A 17534-nucleotide genomic window follows, 5' to 3' on the forward strand; every position below is an offset into this window, starting at 1 on the left:
GGATTGCCTTCCTTACGGACATGTTACAATGCAGACCAGTCATGTCAAATGTGGTTCAATCTGAAGGTCACTCTAAGTTTTACAAGTTATTAAAGTAATTCACAAGTTATTCCAAGAAAAATAAATTATATCTTGTATAAAATAATCCATGGGAGACTCTAGTAAAGAACGATCATTCCTTACTTTCAAGACAACTTTAAAAAGTGCAATATAAGCACACAGTGTTGTCAAGGCAGTTCCCCTTGTTCATCAGGAACGTTCAGTCAGATCTACAAAGCTGGGTCTGGGATGTTTGAAAAGATATTAAATAAGTCTGGAGTTTTGCAGGAACTGGATGAGCACTTGATAGACAAACTTGTACTGGGCTATGGTCTGGATCATAAACATTCTCTGCTCCCGCAGGTGTCTCAGCATCACAGGAACATCCACTTTCTGTAAAGCAAAGAGAAAAAAAGAGCATAAGGATGTAGGTTCATTAAATCAAACAATCATTGCCTCAGATATCAGTTCTGTGACACAGCAAACTGGGCTGCAGTACTATAATGTAATGAGTTCTAACCAACTGTAGTGAAATACTACAGTTCTTTCCACCTTATGGGAATTCCTGGACTGATGTAAATAGGCAAGATGACCAAAGACTTTGTCTTCCAGTTGTGTACAACCAATTACCTCTCAGCAGATCATCAACCGAACACATCATAAAGGGCTGCTTCTCTTTGGAGTTTTTTCAGCCTCAACGTACCTATTTTAAACTCGGTAAAATAACCCCAGCGTATTGCATTATTTCAGGTGTATTGCATTATTTCAGGTTAAAGGCTAGTACAAAACTTAAATAGCCAAGATTATAAAAAAAAGCTCAGTTCAGACTCCACCGAGCGCACCAACAGGCGCCGTGGCCAGTTGCATACCGCGCTCTCATCCATGGTCAAACTCATTCATTCATCGAGGGAGGATCTGAGAGATTTTTCAAATGGCAAGCAGGCATCAGGATCATTACAAAGGTTCCTTACACAAAATGCAAGTGCAGGCAAATATACCGCCCCTTCTGCTGAAAGAGAAGGGAACTCACTGTCACCAAAAGATCCAGAAACTCTGCCAGCTGACCTCCCGCAGCCAAGTCTATGCTAGTTAATAATGCCCCAGAAGAAATACATCTGTGAAGTGAAATGAAGACCCAGTATCCACAATACGTATTTTGCAGACTTCAGGCCAGTGTTGGTCTGTTGCCATCTACTGAACGCCCACTAGCAGCTGGGACACTTTAGGTGTTCTCCAGGAGGGCATCTTCCAGCTTTGTTTCACCCAAAAGAAATTCACTCGCATGCATTGAAAATGCTCTGCAACAGGAACTAAAGCAAAGTGGGGACGGATCAGGACATCACTGTGAAAGAAAATCTCTACCCCCATCGAGCACACTGGGGCACAGGCACCTATCATGGTTCAAATCAAAAACCAAATGAGTTGTGTGAAACAGGGGCCCGCGAGGTAAAGCATTCGAAATCACCGCAAATTTCATTAGGTGTTACCATTGTATCTCCAGCATTTAGGGAGCAACCAACCTATGATGTTACTGTGTTTTATCTGTTACAACAGGTACACTGGGAGCTCTTCAGAAGTTATTGAGCCATGAAGCTCAGCCTGTCAGGCTTGTAGTCAAAGAGTGTGTAATATGACCCAGGATGAAGGATACAAATTTTCTATGGCAGCAGTAAATACAAGATACACGCTCCTTTTGAGGAAGCTCTTAAGGAGTTCAAGATAAAAAACTGAACAACAGTTACTCCATGAGGCAATGCTAACTGCATTTTGTAATGCCAGATTGCTACTCCAGAAACAAAAAGGAGCTTAGCAAGTCTTTTGGCTGAGATGAGAAATGTTACAAGCACAGTGCCTGGACAAATGGACAGAGAAACAACTTAAGATTGCTACTAACCCTTGGAGGAGCAACTGAGCACGGAGTCTGCTTCCACGCACGCTGGAAGTTTTCTGGAAAGTTTATAATAAAATCATGCTACGTATCGATTTCTGTCCATACATATATAAAACTCAGAATCTCCGTTCCGTGTAAACAAGCCCCAACTCATAGGCTATTGCTTTCTGAAAACAAGGCTAAATATTCTGCCACATACCCCAACAAGCTGTTATAAAAGGACATCTCCAGAGAGTCAAGAAGCGTAAAGATCTGTGATGAGTAATGCCATATTATTTTCAAACGGGCGCAAAGGAAAACGTATGCTCTTTCCAGTTAACTTGGCTAACTCTGAGAAAGCCTCCCCGTGGACTCGGATGCTTACGAAAGCCACGCGGTCCTTGCTGAGCTGAGTCATGCGGAACCTGATCTCACCTGAACAAATGCAACAAAAATGCAGGCCAGCTTCGACCTGCACAGCCACGTTCCCCTCTCAGCAGTTTGGTGCTCGACGGCTCGTTGGTTTTTACTGGATGGACAGTGATCCATGCACCTCCTCAAAATGGGTTAGGCTTTGACTTCTCTCAGAAATGAAAGAAAAACCCATCCTGCCTATTCAGCCTCGCTATTTGTAGTCAATGTAGCATTCTACTCCAGGTAAGCAGAATCTTCAAACTCACCTTCATCACAACGTACACATCAAAAAAAACCCTAAACCAAAAAAGGAGTCACGTAATGTTTTGCTAAGGTGGCATTTGCAAAAAGAAGAACAAAAATGCTAAATTCTGACTCTCAAACTAAAAGAGGTCTCCCCTAAGGAAATGCACTGTAGTTGCAATCATGAGTTAATGTCCCAGTGCCAAGCCCAAACTAGAAGTCGGTAGAGCTGGATCTCAATTACTTTCTTGTTCTACATGTCTACAGCAATAAGGACATAATGGTGTGACATATTACTTACTGTATAGCAAGTTACTGAAACTATATCCCTGCAATGAGATACACAGCTTTAGACTCAGGCAGCAATTGCTCAGAAGCCACAATGACTGAAGCTCTGTAGAATTTGATTAAACATGGCTTTTTACCTAAACCTCAAAATCAAGAGTTCTGGTTTTCGTTCCAGCACTGCTGCAGACTTTCTGAGATGATCTGTATCAAGCTTTTCAGCCTCCTTCCCCTTTTTTCCTTCACTGCTAAAACGTTAACACTAACACAGCTACTTACTAGGACACTCTGGAGGAAATCAACCAATGCGTAACACTAAAGCACTTTAAGTATTAAGTCATTTTATTTCAGAAAAAACCCTATTAATCCTACTTTAAAATAAACCAGTAAAACTGCCGCATGAAAAGGAACCCTCTCTGTGCAAAACGCAGTATCTGTCACAAGCAGAAAACATCCTGCTTAACTAACAGCAAAAGGTTAAGATTTTTAATCTTTTTTTTAATTAGGTTTTAACAAACTAAAAATATTAACTTAGCACAATCTAGAGCAACAAAGCCCTTAAGGAGAAAATCTCTTTAATATTAAAATTCGTGACGATTTCCACCATTAATCAAGACAAAAGAATGCTTTAATTAAGGGACATCAGAGAAATCCCTTATTATTGAGCACTACCATCAGCTCTTAGTGAAGATGATGAGAATTCTTCTGAATGTCAAGGCTCACCCCCATGCTCAGATGTTGAGGCACCGCCTTTATCTTCACTCGCTACTCAGCTACTCTTTGCCAAATAGGCGACTTCTGTGAACCGCAGACAAACCGAGGTGGCCAAAACGCGTTGCACAACTGCTGGTGCTTGTTCCTGGCACACCATTAGCATACAGAGGTTACTGTAAAGCAGGCACAGCTACTCTGATGCTCACAAGCGATTCAGGTACAGCTGTTGTAACTACCCAGTTTTCCTCTGGCATGCAGAAATTTCATGGCTGCTGAGTAAACAGAAGCGGTCACTTCCAGATGCCAGTGTGTTAGGAAAGAAGTCAAGCAGGCTCAAGAGTCAGAGCAGTTATCAAACAGCAGCCAGCGCAGGAAGGCGGCAGGATTCCCAAAGCACACATCTGCAGGGTCCTTTCTGTCCGGGCCAGCTCCTTCTTCCCCTTCCTCCCCACTTATCCCACCCCTCAAATAAAAAGAAAAGAAAAAGCATAAATTGTGACACAGATCTAGAGGACAGCTTCGCCTCTAGTGAAGCCCAACCAGAGCGGAAGGAGGTTCATCTCAGCTGAACTGAGCCCAGGATCTCTAGGTGATTTTGTAACTACAGAATGAGCAGCTGCTGGAGGGGGATAACAGAGCAGAGAACAAGAAAATGACTTCTCACATCACCTTTTTTAAAAATAGCGATGAAGAGGAAAGTGCACTAGTGCCTGCCTTAGGACTTGGGTTTTTGAACGAGCCAGAAAGTTGCAATTTGCATGGTGCCTTGTGCAGAAAGGCTCTGACCTGTGACTCTTCTGTGGTAACACAGAAAGTAGGTGAGCATTTCAGGTGCGTACATCCAGTCCTGCATTTCAAGCAACTCATCCAGTGGATGATTAATGGGAGGGGCAGATGACATATGTCTGTTCGTCACTTTCGCTGCATTCTTATCTCTACAAGAGGTTTTGGTCTTTGAGCAGGTTTTTTGGCAACCAAAATCCCCAGTTTTGATAGCTGTCGTGCTGAAACTGCTTGGCACATTGTCATTCAAGACGTGATGTACTTCTTGGACAGTTCCCCAGTGACACAGATGAAAAGCAAGTTGCCACCCATGGTTACTCTGCTGGTGCTCTTATTCTTAACTTCAGACTGTATTACTAGTCTTGTACTACTGGCTGCAGTTCTTAAAGCCCTATTCCCCAATATATGCACACACCATTTTCTTAAGACACAGTGAAGTTTCGTTCCAGATGAGATTAGGGACAACACAAGAGAGAGGAGGGAGTCCAAAGAGTGAATTTAGAGAGCAGAAAACTTTAGTTAAAAGAGCATGGAAGCTGACATTATTCTCTAACCTCTCTCAGGTTGTCTCTAGACTGTTGATTAAATATAGCTAAATATAGCTATGAATTAGACTAAATTCTTAAAAGAGAGAAAAAAGCCCTAATTTTGAATGTGTTAAAATAATACTAATAAAAAAAATGCGTATCATCAACTCAACAGAAAACTACAACAAGCAAACCGCCATGGGAAATCTCTACCTGTTGCATTTAAGGCCCTTGTCTCACAAGGGTAACAGAAAGAAAGCACTTCCATGCCTTTTAATTTTAAACTCAGAAATGTAGCTGGTTAGTCAAGAAATGAGCTCAGGGTTTCTCTTGAGAAAGAAGGTGACTTACTTCATTATGCTCCAAGCACCCAATCATTAGTTCTGTTAGGATAACCACGCCGGTCCTTCCTACCCCTGCGCTGCAGTGAACCACGATAGGAGGGTTGCAGTTGTTGCTGCTGTCCAACACGCTGTTGGTGTGGCGACGCACCGACTGTATCTCCTCCAAGTAAGCTGCAAGATAAAATGCAGACAAGGTTGCAAACATCTATATGGCTAAGTGTAAAAACTGAGGAAAAAAAGAAATATGGAAAAGCCATTCTTTGACAAAGTGGCAGTAATTTGTATTTTTTACAACATAGTAGTTATTTTGGCCAGGGTGCACTGAAAGCAGCACTGAATCCACCAAGTACCAGCTGGGTGTCAATTATTACTTGGGAGTCTACTCCTTTAAATTAAATTGTTCTTTTAAAACATTAAATTCTGTTTTCCCCTCTGCAAATCTCCAGGTCCCCTGAGCAGATGATCCTAGACGTTACTTAGAGCAATTCCTGCTATTAACAGGCTGGGATCAAAACAACAGCTAAGTCCCGTTGAAACTCCTGCCTGTCAAAGCCCGTATCAGATGGGAAGAGAGCATCCATCTGCCCTGTTTCCCTCTCCCTCCCTTCTGGAGCGAGACAGAACCTCACCCACCTCTCTGCTCAGGGTTTGTTTCTAAACAGCTACGAGCACTTCTGGGAGCTCACTGTCTTTGTTTTCCCTAAAGCCATTTCTAGAAGATGCATGAATCAAGAACAGTTGTCTTGCGCAGCTGTCCTAGTGTTGTTCAATGCATGCTACTGTCAAACCACACAGAGAACCTTACATACTGGAAGCTCACGTGGTTAGATAAACACACCATAAAATACAGCTCCAAGACTGACCTCTAAACGTCATTCCAGCATAGTCTGGGTGTGTAACAAAGATGATGGACCTCACCCAGAAAGATAGATCCAGATGCATAACTCTTAGACACTTAGCTTCCCACGGTCAGAGTGGGAAGTGAGATCTGAGCTGAGCTCTCCTGCCCTGACCCTTGGTGTCACGGCACCGCAGGCTGAGCAGTCCCTTTGACACAGGCAGGCTGGGGCTGGAGGCCAACCAACATCAGAAAAGCTGCATTTTAATGCACACAGTGAAATGGGGCTGTACGTGGTGGCAAACAATGGGACAGAGGAAATGGGGACAATCCGGTTCCAGTGACTGCCATGCGCAACCACAGCTACATGGGTTGGAAGGAGAAACAAAGCACAAAAACTAGGAACTGGGCAATAGCTTTGCCTTAAAGACAGATCCCCTAGCACTCCTTTTCCAGGGCTGAAATGTCATTTTTATTTTCTGCCCTGATGACAGAACTGGGAAAAGAACTTATTTACCACACAAAGGAGAGTGGATCACTAAATGACTGCAGCTGTGTCAAGACTGAAGTGGAACTAATGGGCCTTGCTGAGAGAGGACTTAGTTGCAATACAGCTACCCTGCTGCAGCCGCAAAGCTTTCAGGAATTAAGAGGGTAGGCATCTCCAACGCATCAGCACATCATGTACAGACTCCTTCAGTGGTAACTTAAAGATCTCTGCATCACGCTCTACTGTAGTGCCAGAGATATGGCTTTATTTAAATAATGGTTTAATTCCTATTACTTAATAGGATAGCGTTTATTATTTGGTAAGAAGTAGGAAATGCTATTAATTCAATACGGATGAATGTAACGGTTGTATTTTCAGAAATGCATGAACCAGGAGACCATATTTAATTGGGAAGGCCAGGCCCTTAGCATTGCCTGGGTACATGCAGTTAAAAGAGTGGCAGTGAGTTCAGACTTACTGCATACGTGATGGAGCCCTCTTTTGCAACAAGTCCAATGCCTCTAGACTACTAAATGCTGGTTGTCAGCAATAAGGGCCTCCTATGAAACTGGAGGAGTTGTGCCATTTTTCACTAACATCTGAACTGTTGTCACCCAGACCTCTCTAATCACATTTGTGTGCAGGCCAGTATCTCCTATACTCATTAGGTAGCTGGGAAGCGGCAGTAACTTACACTGACAGATCAGCCAGCAGAGGTAGCCTATTATTTAAAACTTCCCAAGTCTTTAGCTCTGCTGCTGCCTCTGATTTTTCCTCCTGTTACGTCAGATCTTTCAGGACCAAAATCCTCAATCACCCTAGTTCCTACCTCTTGAATCCCACTTTTTTCTCCAAATCAGAAAAGTACAACCTAGTTGAGGCCTTTGTATGCCACAGCAATAACCACTAATATCAACCCCAGCTCTAACTAGGTGCAGTGAACTGAATCCAGTGTGAGCAACCTTTTCCCTGATGTATTTTATCATGCAAGTTAAAGAAATCTTACACAAAAAGCCTTGGACTTCTTCTGGACACCCATGGTCTGGCCAGTCAGTATACTGCAAATGCCACACTGTCCTCTCTTGTCCAGAGAGAAGATGCTTGACCTTCAGACCAGTAGTTGCGTAGCAGCCGGAGTCTGTGCGGAACTTTGTTGTCACCTTGAACTTCCCGTAAGTGGCTGAGCTGTGCTTAGAGCCCAGTTTAGGCCAATAACGATGACTCTTACTTCTTCCTCCCTCCTTAATAACCAAAAAACCAAACAAATAGCCATTAGCTACTGCAATTATAATTCTCTACAAACAGAGGGCATAAAAGTCTGCAAATAAGCCAAGTGTTCTTATTTCAAATTACTGGAAGAGTAAGGAGCATCCTACAAAGTAAAGAAAATATCTGTTAAAACTCTAGGCCATGTAATATTTCTAAGCGTAAAAATGCTTGAAGAACTAACTCTTGTCTTGTGGCAAAAGCCAGCTACTGCCTACAACACCTCAGTGAATATTCTCCTCCTGGGGAAGCCCCTCCTTTAAACGGAAGAAGATTCTCCTCAGCAGCTTCTAAGTATCTGTTGTTGATCAGCCTTGGGAACTGGACAGTGACTTGATGTGCTATGGCACTCCCTGAGTTTGCTAAAAGCAACCAGGCATAAAGCAGAATGCAGTGTTAGTTAGCAACATGTGCCAGTTTTTATAAAATAGCACACAGTTCTTGGATTACAATAGAAATAACTGTTTTGCTTGGCATAAGGATAAAAAGTTGTGGGTTTTTTTGTTTTGTTTTTTTTTTTAAATGGACACTTCTGCGGAAACAACAGCTTTGGTCTCTTTTCAGCTGATAAGAGTGACGGTATGCAGAACTGGCCTTGGAAGGGGTGGAAGCCTGTGTCGTTTTAAGCAGGAGCAGTTCAGCACTCTCACATTCCAATGGAAACATCTTTGTTTGGTTTGGCCAAACTGAAGTGAAGCAGGGGGAAGGGGGGTTCTGCTTGTCTCACTGTAGTACTTGCCAAACTGAGTATCAGAAAGATACAAAGTACAGTATTATAGCAGTACAAGTGTATGTTCAGGGTAAGAGGAAAAAGGGTTGTTGATAGAAAAAACAGGTTACTGGAGTGGGAAGCAATGATAACAGGAGATCTGCTCACATCAGAAAGAACTGTGTTCTGTGATTTTACATACCTCTTCAGCTGTGACCATGGCTATAACATTCACCCCCTGTTCCCACACCATCTGCCAGAAGTCATGGCATGTGTGTGGCAGAGGCCCTTGGGTAGCAATGTAGTGCCACTCCTCTCCACCTACAGTAACCTGGGAGCAAGAAAAAAAAAAACAAAAAACAAAAACCAGTCAATGCCCAAATTCTCAGCAGCGCCTGTGCCAGAACTGCCCTTTAAACAAAAGAGACCATAATGAAACCTTTACTTCTTTGTTTTTCCACTTTTGTTCAAAATTTTGAACAAGAATCATCCTTTTGATAAGAGCAAACCTGACAAAACAGAATCTTTGGTGCTTCCAAGTCCTTTCTTGATGCCCACAAACATAAAGCTTCAAGCAAAATGTCATCTATTTTTCTTGCCATTGCATCTGGATCGTACAGATGAAAAAAATATTTTTTTTTTTTTTTGAGGCCCTGTTTCTGATATGGCTTAAGCACAAATAAGCAGCCGACTGACTTCCCTAGGCTCAGTGACAGACCCATGATGAAAGAACAACTGAGCACCAGAGGATGCATCCATGTGGATTAGAAAGGCATCTTATTGCTGTAAATTAACACACAGTGGTGTAGAAAGCCTGAATGCAAATGACATTTTGTACGAGGAAAGCTAAAAGCCTCTGCTCTTTAGGACATCCCTCAATTATTTTCCACTCAGGCAAAAAAATAATTTCTTAAACAGACTCTTACTACACTGATCACTGTTGAAGATGTAGCCAAGCTGTCCCCAGAGGATGCAGTTATACCCCCCCACTGTAAATAACGCAGAGCTCAGATAGGCCGGTTGCCAGCTAGGGATGAGATCAACAGGCTTCATTTCAAGTCACTCTTCCTCACTCATCTTGGGTTTTTCACTTCAGACGCTGCAAACTACTATAAAGCAAATCCAGCACATTAAGCGTCTTTCAAATGCCAGGTGAAAATTAAAACTATCTAAAGCTGTAGTCATGTAAGTCTATTTCCCGATACATAACTGGTTTACCAACCACATCTTACAGAAATATGTGTGTATTTGCATGAAAACACCTAATGAAACTATTTTTAATGCACTAACACACAGACTTACACACTATAAATTAGGAAGTGCCCCAAACACATCCAGCAGTACCTTGGAGTTAACCAGTATAAAACACTACATCATTTACCTGACTGAGGAAATCTTTATACTTGGGCAGCTAAAAAAAAAAAAAAAATCACTTGTGTGTAAAAAAATATTATTTTATGACAGATTATTTGCTAAATATGAGAAAAGGTTTATACAAAATAAAATTTTTTCGACATTTTAGGTAGAAAGCCAAACCACTTCTAGAGCTATTAGATATCATTTAAAAATATGCTTACCAGCAAAAAGCAAACCCAGATGAACTAATTATTTTGGAAAGTTAAAGTATTTTTCCTTCTCAGGCTAAGATCTCTTAATTCCACATGTGAGCCCAGAGCCACTTCTCACAACAAAGTTATAAATCCAAGAGGAGATTTACAGCAGAAATGCTGACACATCCATAAATATCAAGGTGCTGGCAGACAATGCTACAAGGAGCAATCAATAACTCTGACAGGTTTAAGCACATACTATGTTTGAGGTACAGGTCTTTGAATACATTTTCAGAAACAGACTCAATTTATTTGTTATTCAAACAGCTGCTCATTAAGCTGAGTCACTTGGGTTTTTACGCCTGTAACTAGCATAGCGTTTGTATGAAAAATTTTTCACTACACTGAAAATGGTTTTCAACTCTGTACACAAGCTCATTTTCTTATTTCATGCTATGCAGCCTTCTCTTCTGTGAATGACGGTTGAGATCTGCAAGGCCAATGCAAGTAAACTCCTCAAGTTCTTGTACTAGCTGGGAATTAATATAAACCGCACAGCACTAACTGGTGGCTTGCACCTTGGACTTGTGCTTGCATCCTCCTCTGCAGTGACGAGTGCTGGTATAGTATTACTGAGCTTTTTAAGTTAACGCCGACCTGACCCGAACAGTCAGATACAGTGGTCTTAAGAACCTTTTTGCTTAATCCATATATTTAATTATAGTTTGTCTCTCTGGTATAGACAACAATCTTCGTACCTTAACAGCAAAGGGCAATGGTAAATAAGCAGAGAAATACTGTAAAACTGTGGGGCGCTCAGACAGAGCTGGAATCCTCCAGGCATGGATCTTATCAGGATGATATAGGAGTTTTCTTTGTCTACTGACTTCTGGTCCAAATATCCAGCCTCCTGGCACATGATATGAAAGGACCATAAATAGTCTGGAGGGAATGGGATGCCTGGAATGTTTACTGCATTCTAATGCCCTGACTGCAGGATATTAAAAATTGAATATTGGGCTGCAAACACACACACATTGTGCTGAGGTAAATTTCGCAGATGCAATTTCACCTTCTAAGCAAAAGCACATCTGCTTGGCTTCCGTACGCGCCACTACGAGCGCGAGAGGAAAATACTGGCAAGAACCACTGTCATGCACTAAAATATTTGTGCGTGTTCCTGGGTGCTATATGAATGTGAGATGCGTGCGTGTCCAACACTGACACTCTAGGTAAAATGTGGACTCAAAACTGGCCAGGGAAAAATCTGGCTAGGATTGCTTCATGGGCATAATTTATGTTAGGAATCTCTTTTTTTTTTTTTTTTTTTTTTTTTTTGTTGGCCTCCTAACAAAGTAGATGAAAAATTTTGTCTCAGAAATCCATCATCATAGCAACGTCTGATTATGCAAAAACTCAGTATCTGCTACCTACCAGGCTATGTAGAAAAGTGATAACCTGCCAGGATCCTGGTTCAGAAACTGTTTTGAAATCAACAGGATTTAACACTGTAAATCACAACCAAGGAGGGCAGCAAGTCTCTTTAAACTTTTAAAAGGCTTTTACTCCAGGAAAATACTGATTTAACAGGATACGTTATTTATTATTTCTTTTTTAATTTGGATTTTGACAGTGAGAAAAAGCAGACAGTCCTCTCTGACAACAAGAGAGTCTGTCATCTGAGGGAGAGGAGTGCTGTTACTTCTCTCAGGGTAGAGTAAAAGCCAACAAAGGACTTTGCAAATAGTACTGAAAGCTTCAAGAAAAACAAGCATCTGCAGCCACTGCAGGATAGTTCATTGTTAAAACTGGCCATGTTTGTAAGTACCAGAGTCAGATCATATCTTAAATTATTTCTACATCGAATTAACAAGAAGAGATCTGAAGTATGTTGACAAAAACTTATTTTGAAACACGGAAGTCCCTTGCAGTATCCAGTCAGAGACACAGGGATCTCATTAGTAAGGTGTTCTCCTTATCAATGCATACTTAGATTATTATTTTTTTTAACATCACTCAATTCTTATGATAAAAGGAAGAAATATGGTATTTTTATAAATATAATTGCAGTATCTATGTGAACATGCATTGCTCATAACTATTTATTTTTTCTTTGGACATGGAACTGCATACATGGAGCTACATCCTTGAGTTTTAAAATTGTATCCTATATGCTAGTAAATGGAAAACATATTATCATCAAATTTTGTGCAGTATTTCTTTCAGGTTGCACCGGTCAGTTGCAGGGCCTCATTCTGCATGGGTTGCTGTAGTCCCCCAGTGGCCCACAAGGCTGCTGGGGCTGATAAAGCAGAACATGTACTGACCGAGTAGACAAAGTTTGCCTGCAGCTGTCTGTCTGTCTGTCTTGAAAACTTCCACTGGTGGAAACTCTGAATATATTCTTCTCCAGGAGTAATATTTCCTTGCCCTGCACTTAGTTGCTCTTTCTTTCCGGTACAGGGTCATGACAACCATTTTACACTGGAGGTATTGGGGCTGATCTAACACATTTTCCTGAGGTTTAAGAAACACGGCACCCCTTTCTACATTGACCAGTAGAGACATCCCACAACCAGCTGGCAGAGGTGGGCATAAAAAAAGTAAGGATGCCTCTCTAAAATGACTTCCCAGTCTCTAGCAAATCAACTCAGGCATGTTAGTTGATAGGGGACTTCAGAGACACCCACGCTGACATGAAATTACAATGGTGCATTCTAACTAAGATACCTTTTCAGAATTTCCAGAGTTGGAGAAAATGTTGCTGTGTGTCCAGAAAGGCAAACAAAGCTTTAACATACCTTCATTTGCAAAGCAAAGTCCAAGAAAGCTTTTACCTTTATGTGTGAAGCATTGATGTAGCCTGTATTATTTTCTTTGGTCGGCACCAGCTCTACTCGGTTCTCCTCATAAGGAACGACCTCCCTGATGCGGTTGCGCTCAGTGTTTTCAGGCAAGGCAGCAGTGGTGAAGATCCCATCTGCCTTTTTCTTTGGAATCTGCTCATATTCTGTAAACACCATCCCCTCTTCCAATTTCCTCTTCAAGATTTTGCACTAAGATTTAACAAAAGGAACACCAATCCATTAATTCCTCTGGGAAGAACGTTTATCACTACACCCGTCCATCAGTTCTTTGAATTTCAATATATAGCCATAGCATTCTCTTCCTCGCTTCTTTTTTCAGTTGCAGTTATCTGAGGAAACAGGACACACTCTTACTTCAACTGAATGAAACCACAAGCAAATTTTACATTTTTACATTCCACCTCCACATTTTTTTTTTTTAAGACTGTTACCATAAAAAGCAAAACCACACTAAATAAAATCCTGGTTCAGTGTGAATTTGTATGTCATTTCACCACAACAGATACTTGTAAAAATATTTTAAATTTATCCTTTTAGGAAGGAGATCACACTGCGAGAAGTGTGATGTGGTCCACATTTTCAAAATGCTCCCTAACTTGCACGCATGCAATTTCTGTGGTTGAACACAACCCCACATATGTACAGGCGGAGGTTAAGTTCTGTCATCTGCATATCAGACAACACAAGGCTGCAAATTTCTATCCAGAAAGCCAGAAAGATTCTTTGCAAATATGCCTCTCAAATCTTAATGGCAGCAACTGTTTTTAATTTCTGAAAGTCCATATACATGCACACACCCGCGTACACAAACATCAGGAGGCAAACAATATTTTTTTTTTTTTTTTTTTTTTTTTTTTTTTAAATTTAATCAATCAGAGATGTTAACTGAGCTCCTCAGTTGTACCAGAAAATGAAAGACGGTATCTATGGACGATCACTGTAGAAAGACTGCCTGATCAAGTGAAAAACATGCCAAATGTTAGATTTACAGCTTGATCTTGTATGATACTGTATGGTCACATGAAATGGTGAACAGCCTCAATTTTCACCAACTTCAGTAAATGTTCAAGACATGTAGCACCTTGTCAGCATCCGAAGACACACCAGTGTTAAGCACAGACCTTTTCCATTAATGGCTCTGAAAACTTTTAAGTGAAATTTTTTTTCACATTTTAAATCAAATTTTAATATTTTAGAAACTTCATGCTCCTGGGAGCAAAGGGAATAAGCAACATTTCACGAGCCTCCATCTTACCCTCTCATCCATTGGCACCTTGGCGACTTCATCCTGGCTGTCCTCCGGCACTGGAACCCTAGCAACTGAGAGTCCGTTCAGTGCTGCCAACATCAAGGGCCTCTTCTGGGCCTCCAGGCCTGCCATCTTCTGCTTTTCTAGATTCTTTTGGCAAGAAAAGGCACGTTTTCATCTCTGTGTGATTATTTATAATGCCAGTAAAATGCTGGAATGTTTTTTTAATCTCCAAAATCTGCAACTCTCTGGCCAAGGAATGCAGATGATCACCATTAGCATCGTAAATTCAAATACAACCTCTATTCTTCCTGTTATTCCTCAAAGGCCTGCTCCTACATGAGCACAGAATTTTAATTTCAAAGAAGCAATCCCAGCGTATAATACAGTTTACATGCCATCAAAAGACATACAAATACAATCTCAAGCATTTTTCTGCAAACATTATTCTGAATGTAGGACACACAAAGCATCACCCTGTTACGTTAAAGCAGCGCTACCATAGCCAAGGTACCTGGGGCATCTTTTAAAAAGCAATAATTTCAATCTATTCCAACAAACAGTAAAACACAGGACAGTCATTTCTCTTCTGTGATGGTAATACTTTAAAATGAGAAGTCTTCTGATGCACTCGGCTATTATGGTGATTCAAATAGCACCCATGATATGTTTCACACTAACTACTGAGCTCACAAATCCCAGAAACCAAACATAACGGCAGCCAGGGAGGGATATCGTTTATCGTATTCATGCATCAAATTACGCTGCGAAATGGAGAACCCGAGTATGAATTTGAAATTCATCCTGTTGCCTTCCTACGCCACTGGAAGCTAAAACATCACGTAAGACGACAGACCATCTCTAGAAGGAACTGAATTATAGGTATTTTATTCCAATTCCTTAACAGTTCTTTCTGCCGGATTTGGCAGGAGAGATGAGCACATGGGAAGCTTGGTTCTCAGCATGCATATGGAAGCTGTGGTCACCACACAGCCCAAGCTCAGCTCCTGGAAACACACCACTGAACTTGAATGCCCTCAGACATATGTAAATGGCTTGATTTTTCAAAAGCCTGGGAGCTTTTTCCTCACCACTGGGTTCCTCCAGAGACTAAGTAAAAACCAACAAAACAGCAAAACAAAAATCCCAAACCACTCTGTTTTCTTATTTCCAGAAATCAGGAAATTGCAAGTATTTTTTATTTGTTTGGGGATTTTATTATTATTACTACTTGCAAGGTAAAATAAAAAAGTCTGTTTAAAAGATCAAGGTCATCAAATTACCATTAATATAACATGTAATTCCTATGACAAAAGGAAGGTCTGCGTGTGTCAAGACTGCTGATCTAGGCTGAAACTACCTTAAAAACTTAATGCTAAGAGTACCCCTTTACTTTCAAAACAGCAGCAGCAGCACCTTTTGACCAAGCGCTGATCTGAATGATTATGCAGAGGAAGAGAGTACTTAAACATCTCTGAGCTCTCTTCTTAACTTAATTTCTATCCTAAAATCCTTTGGATTCCTGATTCTCAATATGTTTTCTTTCCTCAGATGATCAAAAGAGCATATCTATGCTGGTTGTGACACCGATGTCTACAGTATTTATTCATGAAAGATTGTGTTTTATAGTCAAGTATCTATTTTACTTTTAAAGTTTAAGATTCTGCAAGGAGTAAAATCAGTCCCCATGATACAACTTAGTGGCCCAAGTTTGATTCCTAACCACTACATCAGCACAAGGATCACCAAACAAGGACTATACATAGGTTTAGAATTTTTTTTTGAGTATACAGTAGTATTTAAATCTAACTAGCTACAGATCTAATACATTACAAACTCTTTTCCCCTCTGGACCATTTGGATGCTTCGTTAATTTGTTTCAGGAATTGTTTTTGTTTCAGACCTCAATTCTGAAAAAAAAGAACCACGGCACACACTTTGCTTTCTGTAACTGCAGTTGCACTTCCCAGAACATTACATCAAGTGCATATGTAAGTCACTGAATGGTAAGCGCCCCTCGTATTTCTGCCATTGTTTACAGCAGCACTGAAGCCTTTAAATACTTTTTATTCTAAATTCATCGCAAGTTTAAAGGGACCCTATTTCTCATACTTGAGTACATTTTTAAAAAAAATAAACAATCCAGATCTTCAACCACCAAAGCCTCTACATCTGCTGCTTCTGTAATTAGATATCCAGTCACTCATTCAGTTACTGGCAAAACTGGCAATCCATATTCTACAGCTATCAGTGTTTTATTCATATAACTATGTTCTATAAGTGGCAGGAAAGGCAATCAAAGGGACCATTTGCAAAAATCAAGAGTTTCCATTATGTTATATATTATAGGATACTTGACTCGACATCCCTGCAAGGAAGGAATAAAATGCTAGCACCGAAACACAATCTCCTGCCCGTCCCAGCAAACACATTCCAAACTCAGCCTGCCCTCAAATCTGCAGGGGCGAGAGCACCGTGCGGGCAGAAGGGGAGCAGGCATTGAGGGGGCCTTTGTGGTCAGCCTCCTCGTCACCTGGCTGTGTGCTCTGCCACCCACCTCAGGCTGGTGGCATCGCCAGCTGGATCAGAGGCAGATCCAGCGAGCAGCCGAATGACCACAGTGGAGGAAGCAGACAAGCCCAATAGCAGCGCACAGGATCAGCCCCTTTGGTGGCCATACAGACCCACAAAACCAAATTGTTTGTGGCATTTAATATCACATTTCCTAACTTTAAGCAAATCAGCATCTTCCCACCCACATGTTCCCTACAGTTTACTGATCCAACAGTTTGCTGGTATGGAAACTGACCTGTATGATTACTAATTTCCAAGAAGCCACTGCAACAGAGGAAGGCACTTACCCTCATCATGATTTCTCTTTCTATAATGCTGTCCTCAATAGAAAACATTTCAGACACAGGCCTTTCCTTGACAGGTTCTTTCTTGACCCTCTCCTTCACACTCGTCAGGTCAGGCTCTGAGATAGAGGGCCCGAGCGAAGACCCGTTTATTGCCATTTGATCAGTTCGAGAGACACTAATGGCTTTGGAAGGCCCTGGCCTCATGGCTTTGGCCCTGGCTACAGCCACAGAAATGCTAACATGGTCCTGCCTCAGGGCTCCATTGCTGACGCTTTTACGAGGCCCAGGATACTCTGGAGGAGGTTTATTTGGTATTCTAGCCAAGGCAGCTTGCAGCTGAGCACTATACTCCATATTCTCATGGAGGGCTGTTATCCGTGACACAGATTCTGGGGTTTCTTCTTCCTCTTCACTTTCACTGCTGTGTATCAGCATTGTGGCATCAGAGAATGTCTTTTTGTGATGGTAATGAGGAACCTGCTGAA

At 41.3% G+C, this 17534-nt stretch overlaps 1 protein-coding gene across 1 annotated transcript in view; it reads right to left on the reverse strand.

Annotated features, from left to right (window-relative positions):
* Positions 1 to 303: 303 nt before the first annotated feature.
* Positions 304 to 17534, reverse strand: part of PTPN14 (protein tyrosine phosphatase non-receptor type 14) — a 71295-nt gene continuing 54064 nt past the window's right edge. The window contains exons 13-19 of the mRNA XM_009646189.2: positions 17050 to 17529; positions 14195 to 14338; positions 12910 to 13128; positions 8725 to 8853; positions 7554 to 7788; positions 5227 to 5390; positions 304 to 432 (exon numbers count right to left, since the gene is read on the reverse strand). Coding sequence (XP_009644484.1) covers positions 304 to 432; positions 5227 to 5390; positions 7554 to 7788; positions 8725 to 8853; positions 12910 to 13128; positions 14195 to 14338; positions 17050 to 17529 — 1500 coding nt within the window. The remainder of the gene's footprint in view (positions 433 to 5226; positions 5391 to 7553; positions 7789 to 8724; positions 8854 to 12909; positions 13129 to 14194; positions 14339 to 17049; positions 17530 to 17534) is intronic.

The sequence above is a fragment of the Egretta garzetta genome, unplaced genomic scaffold, assembly GCF_000687185.1.
Source record: "Egretta garzetta isolate BGI_Z169 unplaced genomic scaffold, ASM68718v1 scaffold319, whole genome shotgun sequence".
Classification (NCBI taxonomy): domain Eukaryota; kingdom Metazoa; phylum Chordata; class Aves; order Pelecaniformes; family Ardeidae; genus Egretta; species Egretta garzetta.